The 14,733-nt window shown below is 53.4% G+C and overlaps 1 protein-coding gene across 7 annotated transcripts in view; it reads left to right on the forward strand.

Moving 5' to 3' along the window:
• Positions 1-14,733, forward strand: part of SAMD11 (sterile alpha motif domain containing 11) — a 158,603-nt gene that overhangs the window by 124,730 nt on the left and 19,140 nt on the right. For all 7 annotated transcript variants that reach the window (XM_055705922.1, XM_055705924.1, XM_055705923.1 and 4 more), the window contains 3 exons: positions 4,644-4,794; positions 13,931-14,046; positions 14,440-14,518. In XM_055705922.1, the coding sequence (XP_055561897.1) occupies positions 4,644-4,794; positions 13,931-14,046; positions 14,440-14,518 (346 nt within the window). The remainder of the gene's footprint in view (positions 1-4,643; positions 4,795-13,930; positions 14,047-14,439; positions 14,519-14,733) is intronic.

The following is a 14,733-nucleotide window of genomic DNA, read 5'->3' on the forward strand; positions in this document are numbered from 1 at the left end:
CTGGGTGCTAGGGACTCCTGAGGGACCCCCCCTTTATTTAAGGCCTGATGTGCACAGTGCAAATGGTGCCTCTGTACCTCCCTGTCTGCTGTTCCTAGGTTTAGCAGCACAGGAGTGTTTCTGCACAATACCTATGTTCAAGGGAAGGTGCTGCCATTCTGCTCTTTAAAAGGAGGCTGGTGCTTGTGCAGTTAGGGTGATGCAATGAGGAGAAAAATCCAAACCCTAGTCCTGCAGCAGCCTCTTCATTAACAGATACCGTTGTCCAGTGATGCTGTCCTGGGGCTGGAGCGGTGTCCCGAGGGGACAAGGGTGCTGCAGTACCAGGATCTAATGGGTGCCACGTGAATCGAAGGAAGGCTTGCGGGTGGCTTTTGCCTCGTTGGTGGAGGAAGCTGGCTTGTCCCGCTTGCCTGCAGCATCCCGCGCTGCGTCTAAAGGGGGCACTAGGCAGTTGCAGGTTCTACCCTGGGAACTGCTTGGCAGAGTGCGGGAGCCATGAGCATCCCTCCACAGGCGATGTCCTCCTCAGCCCCCTTCGCCTTCCCTCGGGTGAGTGAAGGCTGCGGGCACTGGCTCCGCTTGGTCGAGAGTAAAGCTGTGCCTTGTACCCCAGTCCTCTGATGCGGGAGCTGGGCGTGCAGGAAGTGACTGAGCTGTCTGGGTCAGGCAAAGCCAGGGAGACAGAAGTGGTGATGCTGTTCCAGTCTTGGAAGCAGAGGGTCGAAGTGTCGTCAAAAAGCAACACTATGAATCTGTAGCCCCTCTGCTGCTTCCAACCCAAGGTGTGGAGGGCTGACCTGTACTGCCTGGGTGAGCCAGGTAAGGAGTGCAAGCAGTGTTGGCGAAGCATCCAGCAAGAACTGGAGAAGAATCTCTGGTCTAGAGTGTAAATCCCCAGGGCTCCTTGTTAGTTTAATGAAGAGGCTGTCTTCCTTTCCACTCTGTTTGATTTGATTGGCTTCTCTGGGGGCAAGAAGGCAATTCCTTCCACTGTGGAGTAAGGATTTGCTTATCAGCAAAGGCACGACATAAACCTGTGCTTAGGCACACCGTGGTGAACATGGCACATGATTCTGTGTGTGGTGTTCAGCTGCCCCAGGCATTCACAGAGCTGCAGAGCTCCTGCAAGCATGATACATAGGTGCGGGGACAAAGCCACACACTGTAGGTGTAGAGTTCCCACACATTCATGCAACTAACACAAGCACGGTAAGTGAGAGGACAACATCTAACATGTGCCATGCACAGAAGGGTAACACATGCAGACATGCAAATGCTGCATATTCAACCGTGACGCATAGGTCTGCGTAGACCATGTTGAATACAACAGAGCACGTACGCGACATGAAATGTGTTGCGCGTGCTGGTATTGTGACAGTCAGGATAGAGCGCTTAACCTGGGCACCAGGTGGCTGCTGGACACATGGAACATGTACGTCCAGGCAGAGTGTGTGCTGCAGAACAGCTGCTATCACCCCCTTCTCCCCCCTTGTAATGAGCAAAGTAGCTCATTACATTAAAAGCCTGACGTATTTTTTATGATTATGATTAAATTGTCTTATCAGCATTTGTTAGGTGAGGGGTCACACTGAGGTTTTGGGGTAGGCAGAGGCAGAGAAGGAGTCTGCACAGACAGACTCTCGTGTAACATTGACAAGACAAAACTTTGTGTATTTTGGATTGTCTCCACACCACAGGGCTCTGGTTGGGCTATAAATTATTAGTGCCAGTACAAAGCACAGTTTATCTGCGGGCTCACATGGAGGCACCAATAACATTAATAATTTAAAAAATGTTAATAATTTAGAAATCTTTTTTTTTAATTGCTTTTCGACCCCCCTTCTCCACCCCCATTCTCCCAGTGGCATTCATCCCACATTCTGAATTCAGTCTGTCTCTGTGCCTGGAACCTCCATCCGCCAGCGTCCCACTGTCAATCAATCTGATTTCCCAACTGTCAGAGTACAGGATTGTAAATAACAGATCCGGGGGGGGGGGGGGGGGGGGAGGGCTCTGTGAGGGGGGAGGGCCGCAGGGGAGGGAGGGAGGGAGGGGAGAGAAAGAGGAGAGGGTGTGCATGTGGGGGGTTGTTGCGGTCATTCAGGATCAATGCAGCTTCTGGAATTGGCTGCATGCCAGACTTCTAAATTACAGGCACTGTGGCAATAAGGAGTGACCTGGGTTTTTCAGATAATTAATTTATAAACATTGAAGGTGCATGGTCCCTGGCTCAGAGAATTCTCTAGGCTTTTTATGTGATCTGATAGAGTTTGTTGTTTCACTGTTTCTTACGTACTTTTTCAGTTCAGAATTGTATGTTATTTTAATGTTTGTCCCCTCAGTTGTGGGGATGTGGGGACAGGGATTGTATGTGCGTGAATGTGGCTGGAAAAGCCTAGGTACCAATGTCATTCTTACTGCCCACAAAAAGTGTTTCCACCCCAACTTGCAGCCCCACCACGGGGCTTCAGCCCTGGCCAAAATGTCTGAAAAAGTGACTGGTGAAGCTCAAGCTTAGCTGCGCACATCTTGTGGCTAATGGGAGTATGGATGGCTGGGATTTCCAGAACCAAAGGAAGACAGCACGGTGGCGTAAAGGAAGGCAAGGAGATGAAAAGTGTATCGTTACCAGGGTCATGCGACACTCTTAGATTAACCTAGCTTTATGAATCAGTTGCAGGGAGAGGACTAATATGCTGCTGGATGTGGAGTGCTTTGAAATCTCCATAGAGCAAGCTGGTCCTGACCAGGGTGTGTTCATTAAGAGAAATCTTCCTCCTCTCCCCAGCTGTGTTTTGGTTTCCTTTTGCAGAGCGGTGTGCAGTGAGTGTGTGAAGGAGGATTCCTCTAAGTATGCGTGTGTGTGTGTGTGTGTTTGCTGTGCATCATGTGAATGGCAGCAAAGGTTTTGTTGTGGGATATAAGCAAGTTGTGTACGGGATGTTTTCAAATACGTACAGGAACTAAGGGACTCCTGGTGCTTAACTGTGAGAGTAGCATTCTGGAAAAAGCCTCTGCCAGAGCAACTGCTATGGGTGTCCGTGTCGCTAGACCTTCTCATAGGTCTGTCCAGCATTGTTCCCCAAGAAGGCAAGTGCAGTAGCACGCCAACTGTACTTGCTGCCTTGCCTGTTCTTCCTGGGAGTACGCTGTGATCCCCATTAACTTGTGCTTGTGGTGTGTCTGGCCATGCCTGCATTGTCCATCACAAGGCACTCGTGTGGGCAGTTTGTCTGCACTGACACCCACCTTGGAAAGACTGTACACACGTATAAGCTGTCATTGCACAGTCTGCCCATGTAATAAATAGGTAGAGGGTTCTGCGATGGTGCCATGGCAGAGCAGGTTAATGAGGGGTGCATTTCTTCATGACCTGCTGATGGAGGTGCTGTGCCTATGGCTGGAAGGGGCCCCTTTCTGTACCCCATCCTCACCTGCTCTGTGGCCCAGTCTTTGCTAGAGCAGAGCTGTGCTAGGCAGGCACGGACCTGCCGGGGCCAGCTGCCCCCCCCCCCCCCCCCCGCCCTTGCCCAGGCCAGAGCCGCAGCATCCCCCAGGCTCTGCGTGGCTGGCAGGGGGGTCACCGCGCTCGGGGAAACAGCCCTCGGTGCTCTGAGGCGTGGTGGCCGCAGCTAAGCTGGACCCGGTAGCATGGATGGGGCTCCCCCGGCTGGGTGAGAGGCGGGGGGTGCCTGCCCCAGGGGGTAGGGGCTACGGAGGGAAGCGGGACCCAGTCCCCTGCTTTCAGCAGCAGCGGGAGATGCTGGGTCGCGGCTTTTTTTTTTGGGGGGGGTGGGGATGCTGCTCGAGGGGGCTCCGGGGGTGGACCGGCCAAAACCGGCGGTGCCCGGCGAGCGGGGCTGCGGGTCGCCTCGGCACGGGTGGCCGCGGGCCGGGCCGGTGGCTCCCGGAGCGGGGCGAGGGGCGGATCGTGCTGCGCCCCGCTGGGCTCGGCGCGGCCCGGCAGGTGCTGCCGCGGCTCGGGGGGGCGCGGGGTGGGCGGGTAGGAAGCCTCCCTCTCCTTTTTGTCTCCCCCCCATGCATGCATGCATGAATCCCTTCCTCCCTCCCCCCTTCCCTCCCTCCGACAGGAAGGCAATTAAACAGCAATCCACCCCCTCCCGTAGTTGCACAATTTCCTCCGCTGCCAAACTCCCGTGGCGGCGGAGGCGGATCCCGCGAAGAGCCCGCTCTGCCGGGTGAGCACGCGGGGCAGCCCGGGCCCGGCGAGCCGCAGGGCCGGCCGCGCTCCCCCGCCTCCCGCCGCTTGACAGCTTGCCCGCCCCGCGGGGACGGGGGGCGGCGGGGACGGGGGGGCAAAGGCGCAGCCTGTCGCCCGAGGGGCTGCGGGGTGGGCCGGGCCGGGAGCAGCCCTGGCAGCAGCAGCCCTGTCGCCCGCGGAGGGCCGGCAGCAGCCCCGCAGCAGCCCCGCAGCAGCCCCGCAGCAGCCCCGCAGCAGCCCCGCAGCAGCCCCGCCGGCCGGGCGGTGCGCGGCTGTAGGCGAAGGGGCCGCAGCAGCCCCCCACGGCGGAGGGCGGGCGGGCGGTGGGTGCCTGCGGGGGGCCGGTGCGGGGAGGGGGGTGGCGGGGGGGCCGTGGGGGCCCGTGGTGGGCAGCAGCTCATCCCTTCCCTCTCCCCAGATCTCCTCCGGGCGCGGCAAGAGGTGGCGGCGGCGGCGGCGGCGCGCAACCCCGGCGCGATGGAAGCGCACATCCCCTCGGCCAGCAACTCTTCCAGCCAGCGGAGGAAGCAGGGCCTCCCCCAGCACAGGGACACCCACTTCCCCGAGAGGTACCGCGGGGGAAGGGCCGGCCGCGGCTGCCCCACGCCCCGGGGCGGGGTTTGCTCCCGCCGCCGCGGCATCCACAGGGGTGCGGGGAGGGGGGGGGGCGGGCTGGGCCGCACCTCGGAGATGCTCTGGAAGGGGGTGCCCCGTGCCGTAAGGGTCCAGGAGCAGGGCATCCCTGGGTGAGGGCGGCAGTGCCCCTGCGGGTGGGCAGGCTGGGTCCTTAACGCATCCCAGGGCGATGCAGTGCCGGTGTGCTGCCTCGTGCTGGGGTCCCTGCACCGGGGGGCGGTTGTGCTTTGCGGTGTGTGTCCGCATCCAGGCCGGCGACTTCTGCCTGCTGGGAACGGCCCCGGTCTCGGCTGCGGTGGGAACGGTCCCAGTCCTGCCTTGGATCTCCAGAGCAGATGCTAGACTCTAACCTGTTCTTTGGCACAGAGCAAGTTAAGATTATTTTAAGTTTGCGTTGTATAGCATCCTCAGATAGTGAGAGGGAAGGAATGCTCTAGGATGGAATAGAAAGAAAAGAAATTTTCTTTTTTGAGGAAGAAGGAGGCACAGTTTGCCTTTACTACTGATAGGAGTGCTAGAAATCTTCCCCCCCGCCCCAGAAATTCTAGCTCATTTATTTTGCTCTGTGCCATAAGCTATTCCCTCCTCAATCAAGAACTTTAGAAGGAAATTAAATTAAAGCTCTGTGTGTTTCTGACAAGGACAGCAGAGGCAGGAGAGGGCCTGGTAGCCACAGGGATGCAAAGGCTTTGGGTATCACGGGACAAGCTATGAAAGACTCCAGTATCTAGACTTTTTTGGCTTTCATCTTGGAGTGGGGGCAGGCAGCAGGCTGCAGTATTAGTTCTGTAGCACGCATATGTTTATGTTGAGTTTAAAATATTCCCCCCGCCCCCCTTATAGCCTTGGAGATCCTGTCTTTTTTTTCTTCTTTCTCACCAATGGGTTTGCAGTGTGTAGGCGCTGGGCAGACCTGGTAAACCTTTCTCCTACAAGGGTGTACTTTGGCTAACCCACCTAATAAAATCCAGTGCAGTCCATGCGGATTGTAGGCAGACCTGTGAGGAATGCAGAGATAGATGAGTTTTAGTGCAGCTAGTCATCAGGAAAACTTCTCCAGCCATGTGTGGCCTGGAGAAGTGCCAGGCCAGCCAGAGGCCTGGCTGAAAAGGCACGTATGGAAGGGTGGAGGTTGCTTATGGTGAGGTGCTTCGCATAGGAGGGGCAACCTGAACGTGCATTAGATATGTATCAAATCCAGAGGTACTTGCCACTGCCAGACAGGTGTTGTAGCTAATGGAGCTGGGCTAGGCCAGGAAGCAGTAAATCACTTGGGAAGAAGGTGTTATTAGCAGGTTAAGGAGAGGGCTGGAGATAGGGCCGTTGTTCATCAGCAGTTACTGGAGGGAGAGGGAAGTCATTCGCTAGGTCAGAGGACAGAGACTGAAGGCCAGGAGTTAACAGTTGGAAGACCACTCCTTTTCATCTTGATTCAGTTCTCCAAGCAGCCCTAGGAATAGTTGCGTTGGCATAAGCGAGGAGAAAATCCTAGCAAGGCGAGGTGGGGGAAAGGAACACATAGGGGCATGACCTGCCTTTGATGTTGAGAGAAATATCTGTAGGACCTTGGGTTAAGTTTGCAGAAGTCACTCTGTGTCTCATTTTCCCTTGCTGCACAGTGATAGTGGTTCTCATTTTGAAAGCAGGTTGTACTGAATGTTTGGGAAGGCCTTTGAGCACCTCAGTTCAAAGAGCAGTATAATGCAGCATGTTGTATAGAGCAAGGACACTTGCACCCACTTGTGGCTGTGTTGGTGGGAATGAAAGAAAGAAGCTGCCTTTTTCTCTGTGCTACATACTCCTGTAATCTCATTTCTGTCCAAGAGTTTGCAGACTGAAACAAAGCTCATAGCATGTTATCAGCCCTGGTTTTGTTTTCCCACACTGCTCCTGCCTTGGACCATGCGTACAGGACCTGCTCTAAATGCCTGGGCAGAGTAGTTCTCCAGGGAGCTTTGAGACAAACGACATGAAACATCACCATGGTGGACTTGGCTGGGCACATCTTGTGCCTGCTTCTTCCAGTGTGCCAGGGCATGGCAGACCGGACTGCCTGTTCTTTCTGCTGCTGTCTGCTCCCACAAGGAGGGTGTGATACGACCCTGCATGGCCTGCCTCCTTGGCCAGGCTCTCAGGTGTGATAATCCTCTGTTAGCAGAGCTGGGGAGTCCTGCTGGGAAACGGGAAGCTAGAAGTCTGCCCCATAGCCGTGACTTGGTATGTCTCCTTGACGTTGGTTCACATGATTGTTATTTCTCCCCAGAGGTCTGCAGCCACCTGAGTGTCACTAAGGGTCGGCATGTATCGCTCTGCTTCCACTCAGAAATGGCCTGGTTGGAGCCGTCATGTGCAAACTGTTTTCTTGCTGTTTTGCCAAAGCACTGCAGGCGTTTTAGGTATGCCAGGAGAGGCCGTGGGCATGTATTCTAAGCGGCGAAGCGCTGTCTGGGTTCATTTCTCCCCTCCATTCTCCCTGTTGCTGTTAGCCTTGAGTTTTGTACTTGGCTGCCGTGGTCTTTGTCAACAGGATAAATCAAAGCAGCCTCTGTGCACATTTGTTATGAAGGTATAGAAATTTTAAAAGGTTCAAGTAGGCACTGACAGAGGAGAAGGGAATGGAGGAAGCTGGCTCACATACGTAGGCAAACTGTAGGTAGATTTATGGCATCTCCTTTCCCAAGAGCAGAAGTAATAGCACATGATGCAGGGGGATGTGAACTGTTTGGCATGGTGTTAAAATTCCATTTCAGCTTCCTATCGGGAGATCTGTGGGGATCAGGTCAGCTCTCTAGTGCAGCAGCTTTGTGGGCAAGAATAATTGGCCACTCCAGACTTCATCCATTATCTCTGGTAAAGCAAGGGGGGAAAACCTATACTGGTGACCTAGTTCTATTTATAAGGGCAGAGCTGCTGGATTTGCAAAGGTAGGACTGCAGAGACCTTTGCCTGCTAGTGGGAGCTACGTATACAGTTTTCCAGTTTCCGGGTGTGAAGAGGTGGATGATGAGCCTTCCCAAACATTCATTAGGTGAAGATGGGTACGTTCAGACATTTCTCAACTAGTTAGCATCCATCTTTGCTGGTCAGAAACAGGCTGGTAAGTTTAATGATACTAAGCCCAAGGCAGGCAGGTGGGCACTAGCTCTGAAGGACATGATACACACGTGTGCAGGCAGACACACTGAATACGGATTTTCTTGGAGCAGCTGAGGTCCTTGTAGCAGAGTATTGGTCTCTTCACCTCTTTTGTACCAGCTTCCGCCTGCTGAAGAGTTAGTAAAACTGATATGTCTTGCCAAAAGTACAGTCAAGCAGCAGGCTTGAGAATCCATTTGGTTTCATGGTTTGGGTTTCCTAGATGCTTCTCTAGATTGCTTCAGACTTGGATTACAGAGTGCCAGGACCTGGTGGTTTGTTTGAAAAGATTGTTGAGTTCAGTGTTATAAAAAGACTTGGAAGAGGAGAGGGTGCAACTAAAAGGTGTCATTGTAACTACTCCAGCCTGGAGTACTTCCCATCTCCAAACTGCTGTGTCTCCTGCAAAAATGGCAGGTGGCTGTGCCCTGCAGAGATGCAGAGTTGCTTGGATCCTACTCCTTGGATCCTGTCTCCAAATTTTGTTGGCAGTGTACTTGGTTTTGCTGGGGTCGTTTAGCCTGGCATGTTCTTACCCAAAGTGCTCATCTCCCTGTACACGCTGCAGAATTTGCTCCTGATAGTACTCTTGAAATGAGCAGAATGCTTCTCACAGAGCAGGCTAGTGTGCATGAAGCCTAGGGAACACTTGCATTCACCCCCCTTTAAAGAAAAACTTTTATACCCTGAAAATGAAAGGCATTGCACGGGTTCTCAGATGAGGCTGGATGAGCTGCTTAACAGTGTGATGAGTGTGGTGAAGCTTGGTGGCTAAATACGATGCATCAGGTCTGTGTTATAGTTGCTGGGAGCTTGTTCACATACGTACAGTATATGACATGGGGTCTGTGTGGGGTAGCCTGCCCTCTTTCACAGGAGGGGCAGAAGGCAGATGATAGTCAGAGAAAGGGCAAGTGTTGAGGGGCAGGTACTTTGGTAACAGTATTTGGCTGTCTCTGGTGCTGTCTATAAGGAGCATTAGGGACACAATTCATCTTCTAGGACCGTAGACAGCTATGGGGTGAAGGCAGGAGGAGTGCCAAGGAGCAAGGAATACTACCTGGGTGAGATGCCATCAGCATCCTGATCTGCTGAGGTCCTGGGAAGCCAAGCCCTTTGGCTAGAGTGTTCTGGGAGTGGGAGCTGCAGAGTCTCAGAGATACACTCCTTGCCCTTTCATTGCAGAAAGCTGACAAACATTGTGCTTCAGCCAGAGGTCTTTCTCTGTGCAAAGGTGTGCCTGAAATACCCAGCAAGGATTTTTGGATTGTGTTCTTTCCATCTGCTGTTGCTACCATTTTTGATTTCATCACCTAATTCCTTCCCCCGCCCCAGTCGCAGAGGCTTTCCTTTTCACTCCTGGCTCCTTGGGCACATTCTCCTGTTGTCTGTGGACACATTCTCCCTCCTACTCCAGCCTTGCATCCCCCTCTCTGCTCTGAATGCTGTATCCCTCTTTCTCTGATTTTTGCACTGGGAGGATGCCTCACCAGATCCCAGCTGGCTGAATGTTATGCAGAGCAAAGGCCAAAGAGCTTGACCTGATTTAACTAATTTGGTTTTAGCACCAGTTTGGATTTTGAGTGAGCGATTTCTCCTGGCAGCATAAACCAGACCCTCTCTGTGTCCAGGTCTCATTGCTGCCCTAGAAGGGCAGCGCCAGTACATGTCTCTGCCTGGAAATCCCAAACACCATTTTTAGAAAGCCCTTTCATTTTATTTATTTTCCCTTCCTGGCACAGACAGCGTCTGCGGATGGCAAAACAGCAAGGAGCTGTGTGCTGCTTGGCTATTACCTCAGGTTTAAAGTGTCTCTTCCTATCAAATGCAAAGCAGAAGAAAGCAGGGCTTTCATGCATTCTTTTTTTTCCCCCCCTCTTCCATCCGTTCTAAATTTATTTCCATGCCTTGCCGGTTTCAATCTGCATTTCCTGACCCTCTCACATCTCCAGTCACAGCCTGTGCTCCGAGCCTTCCTTTTGAGCTTGGAGTGAGTTGGGGGGAGCACTGCTCTGGGGTTGGGAGGATATGATGGGGTTAAAGTGAAAGGCTTGATTTTAACAGTATAATGTGTAACCTCATAATGACTTTAAATATTGATTATTTGAAGGCCATTAGTGCTTATTGTTAAAGAAAAGTCGATACTTTTTAAGCCTTGTGAACCATTTGTCTCCTGTTAAAGGACATATCAAATTTAGCAGCATGCAGTGCAAATCCCCTAATACCCTGCTCACAAGCCTCCAGCTGGCATATTAGGGGGAAAAAAAAAAGGGGGGGGGGGTGAGGGGAGGAATATGTAGTAACACAGAATTGCTCTCTGCAAGGTAAGGACAAGGCTTATCAGATGTAATTGCCAACGGCTAAATACACATCCTCAGAGTATGGGACTGTAATTCAGCCCTTACTCTAAGAGGGGAAGAAGAGGAGGAAGGAAATTAAGGGGGGGGGGTGTGTGTGGAGGTGTGGAGGGGGGGTTGAAGGCTGATACGTACCTGAGAAAGCATGCAAGGATTTGTGTTCTGGTGCACATCCGTCTAAAAGCACAGTAGCCCTTGTTAAAGTCTCTGGGGCTTTTTGCTCTGGGGTTGCCAGTACATTTCCAAGCTTCCTTGGAAGCAGTTGGCTGTATCTGTACCAGGCAGCCTGGGAGGTCTTCCCAGCTCTGTGCCAGGACACGACCTGGTCATACTCCCTCCCTCCAGTGCCAGGTTTCCATGCCAAGGATCAGGCAGATGGGCTGGGGGGGGACAGCAGCAGGCTCTGACAGGTCCCGCGCCTGGACGGCCAGGGGGCTGGGTCTGTGGGATGGCAGAAAGCATCTGTCCTTTGTGGTAGCGCAGGCAGTGTGAAGCGCTGCTCCACGGGGGCTATGCAGCATGAGTATCTGCTGTGAGTATCCTGCTACACCTGCTGAATATCGGTCTACCTGCAGGGAGAGGAGTCCCTTGTCCCCCAAATATTCATGAGCATACCTGCTTTCTTTCTAGGTTACCTGCTGCTCGGGACTGATGCTGAGCATTAAGGGGGGGATGCCAGGAGAGGTACAATGACCCCTTCATGTTTGGGCACGTGCAGCCTGCCATCTCAGACTACAGGCCACAGGCTCCAGGGGTGTGACGGTGTCAGTCACGGGACCTTGGGCTGGTCCTGGTTATCTGGCCTCAGCCAGCAGCTTTGCCCTATGCGCGTGTTTGGTGGAGAGCTCCAGTGTTGCTGAGAGAACAGCTCTGGGGTCTCCATGTGGTCCACTGTGTCGGGCAGGCATGATGACAGCAGGTGTAAACGTCTCCCTGAATTTTCTAAACCTTTGGACTCATCCCCAGTGTGTTTTGCTTGTGTAACATAAGCAGTGACTGACCTCTCACGTTCAAAGTTGCTCCTGATGCGTTTCTTACAGCCCTTTTTCCAACTACCTCCAGCCCCTTCCCGAGCCACTGCAGGTGCCGTGCTCAGCCACGTGCCCGGCAATGTGATCGGGTCCCGCAGTGACTGCTTTGTCCTGCCGCCCCCTGCCCCCCCGGCACCGCTTACTGACCACTGCAAACTATGAGTTCATCCCTGGCCCTGAAAGGCAGGGAAGCCGCACAGCTCTGGTGAGAGGACAGAGGGAATGAACTGCAGAGTCTTGAGCAGATGTGAATTCCTTAGGGATCAAAGTTAGGCCCTGTAGTGCAAAATTAAAGCATAAAAATGCCCTCTGATGAACACTGGGCTGCCACCAAAGGGAGAGCCTTCTGTTTCCCAGTGCCCAGTCCTGATCCCCATCGGACACGACACCAAGCCTCCTGGGCACAGATTGTGGCGTCTTGGCTGAAATCAAGAAGCTCTCTTTGTTTTTAGCATTTCCTTCTGAGCTGTGTGCTGCCTGCACCTGGGGCTTCTGCGCATTGTCACCTCTCGGACAGGGTCCCCTCTTCTGCATATGTAAAGGGCATGGAGGGCATGGTCACAGTTTGCCTGGCTGCGGAATGGTTAAAAGCAACTTGATTTCCTAAATTGCTTCTTATAAAACGAACAGCACGTCTGCCAGGCTCGTCTCCCCATGATTACAGCTAATTACGATCGAACGGACACCTCCTAGCCCCCGTCATGCCGCTTTAATTGTCCGTTATTCATCTGCAGGCTGTCCGGGGTGGCAAAGCACTTGGCAGCCCAGCGACCGAGGCCTCGGCTAATTGTGAGGCCTCGGGGATTAGGGCAGGTGATTACACACTTCATGGTGTAATTACATAAGCATCGCTTGGCTGCTGCCCCGGCTCTGAGCCGAAGGTCACGCGCTGCGTTACCTGAGATTAATTGGAGCTGCCACTGAAGTGCGAGGTGCTGGCGGAGCGGTTATACGATTAGCATTAACATTTCAACAGCGACGGATCGATCTGTGGCTCTCCTCCAGACACAGCGAGCTGTGCAATTAGTTTAGAGGAGAGCTAGGGGAGGAAGGAGGAGGAAAGCAGAGACGGAGGGAGCCAGGGGAAGGGGAGAAGGGGAGCAGAGGCAGACGGGAAGGGGGGAGGCAGAGACAGGCACATGGGCAAGGGCTAGGGAGAAGGAGGAATTTCGGAGGGGAGTCAGCCTGTTCTGTGCTGTGGGTCAGTGTGTGGCAGTGTTTTGTAGTGGCAGTTGCACAGAATGAGGATAAAACCGCGCTGGGAAGATCTAGGGAAAGGACAGGAATCCTTTCCTTGCCCACCTCATCCACAGAGAGTCCCTGACTGGCTTTCCATGAGCCATGGTAGTAATCCATCCCCGACTGTGTGGGGTGGGGGCATGGATGGCTAGGATTGTCACATTATCCCACACTTGGCATGGCATCCCCGCACTGAAAGGGGGAGCATGGTTGTGCGTATGGTCTGGTTTTTGCAAAGTCACATGCACCTCCTTGCTCCCTTTCTCTTGCCCTCTAGTCTCTCCTGAAGCAGATTTTATAGGGAGATATTGTAAAATGAAAATAAACGGCACAGCACTTGGCTTTGCCTCTAGATGCCCTGGTGAAGGTAATAATGTTGTAAGTGGCCATCAAAAGGAATTAAGAGACGTGCAGCCGGAAAGCAGAGATTTGGTTGCAGGCTCCCAGGACAGATTTGACTAATGGAAGAGACCTTGGCTCTTATTCCCTTCCTGCCCTTTTTTTTTTTTTTTTTCTGTCTTAATTTTTTCATTTGCTTCCCCCACGCACCTCCCCGCAACAAGCAAGTGCTGCCTGCCTTGCTTCCAGGCATCATCCTCTTCCCCACCCCTCAAACCTGCCTCTTCCAGTTTACTTGCCACCTTACATCTGCTCTACCCATTCTGGCCACCATCACCCGCTCCTTCACCAGTCGTATTCCCTTCCACTGACCCTGTGGCATTTCCTGCTCACATCCCTCTCCCAGTCTTGCCTGTCTGCGTCTTCCTCTGCCTCTCTTACAGCTTTTCCATCCAGAATTAAAAATCACCCCTTTTTCCAGCTAGGATGGTGATTTTTTGTGAGGTGTACCAGTCAGTCACGCCTTTCAGTCTTCGTGGACCCACACTTCAGTTCCCAAAATACAGAATGCCTTTCCACTTGTAAGGTAGTTGAGATAGAAACCCAAGCTTGCCAAGGGGACAGGCAGGTGTAGCATCTTCAGCCTTGCTTTTGCTATCCCTGGGCAGCCAAAACCCCTTTGAACAGCACAGCTGGAAGGCCACAGAAGCAGACGTGTCAAGGTGGGAAGTATGTGGGACCTACGGAGTCCTGGCTGCTTTCTTCCCCTTCTGGTTCTGCTTCTTTTTCTATCTCCCTTTTAAAAGTTTTGCATGTGGGTGAATACGTATCTTCCTATCTCAGAACAGCCTCTGGCACAGAATGCAGGTCACCTGCAGAAAGGATGTTCTTCCCGAGCCTGGGCCCCCTGGGCGCTGTGGATGGAGCCTCCGGGTTTTCAACATGGATTTATTTTCTGATTTCTGCAGGGAGATATCCCACCCACCGCCTCTGCTTTCACCCCAGAATGCACCCCATATTGCCCTGGGGCCCCACTTGAGACCTCCTTTCCTTGGGGTGCCTTCGGCTCTGTGCCAGACACCAGGTGAGTGCGTACGAAATGCTGGCGGTCAGCCAGGGGAAGCGGGTAGAGGGAAGGCGCAGGCTGTGACAAACCGTCCTGTAGCCTCACAGCCCAGACATGATTTCTGTGTTTCCCTGTTACTGTTGTGCTGACTTCACCCTTGGTTTTGCAGTGATAGGAGCAGGTTGCCTTGTTCTGCTCTCTCTTTTAATCCCCAGCAGCCCTCCTGGTCCCATGTTTTGAGCAGCAGGCTGCACTGCCTTGGGAGCGAGGGCATAAATGGGCCCTAGAACAGAAAGGCAGCTCCCGCTTGCCCTTTCCTGCTCAGTTAGCCCTCTGGGGAGCCAACCCTGAGTTACCCAAGAGTCAATGCTGAGATTAATAACCCCTTGGCACTGTTATCCCTGTCCCCAGGTTACGGGTTCCTGCAGCCAGCACAAGCAGAGATGTTCGCACGGCAGCAAGAGATGCTACGAAAGCAAAACCTGGCAAGGTAAAGAGTGTAGAGGGCTAGCCTGCCTGGGCTGGGGTTGGGGTTTTCCTTACCTTTCCTAGCAGCAGGCAGAGCAACGTGGGGTGCTGTGCGGGGTGAGATGTGCCCAGGTGACAGAGTGGTGCCCAGGTGAGACTAGTGGAAACAAGGCGTGGGTGTGGAGGTGACACCATGGTCCTGCAAGCTCAGGTTCGGCATGGCGGGGTGTTAGCACG

This window comes from Falco cherrug, chromosome 3, assembly GCF_023634085.1.
Source record: "Falco cherrug isolate bFalChe1 chromosome 3, bFalChe1.pri, whole genome shotgun sequence".
Lineage (NCBI taxonomy): Eukaryota > Metazoa > Chordata > Aves > Falconiformes > Falconidae > Falco > Falco cherrug.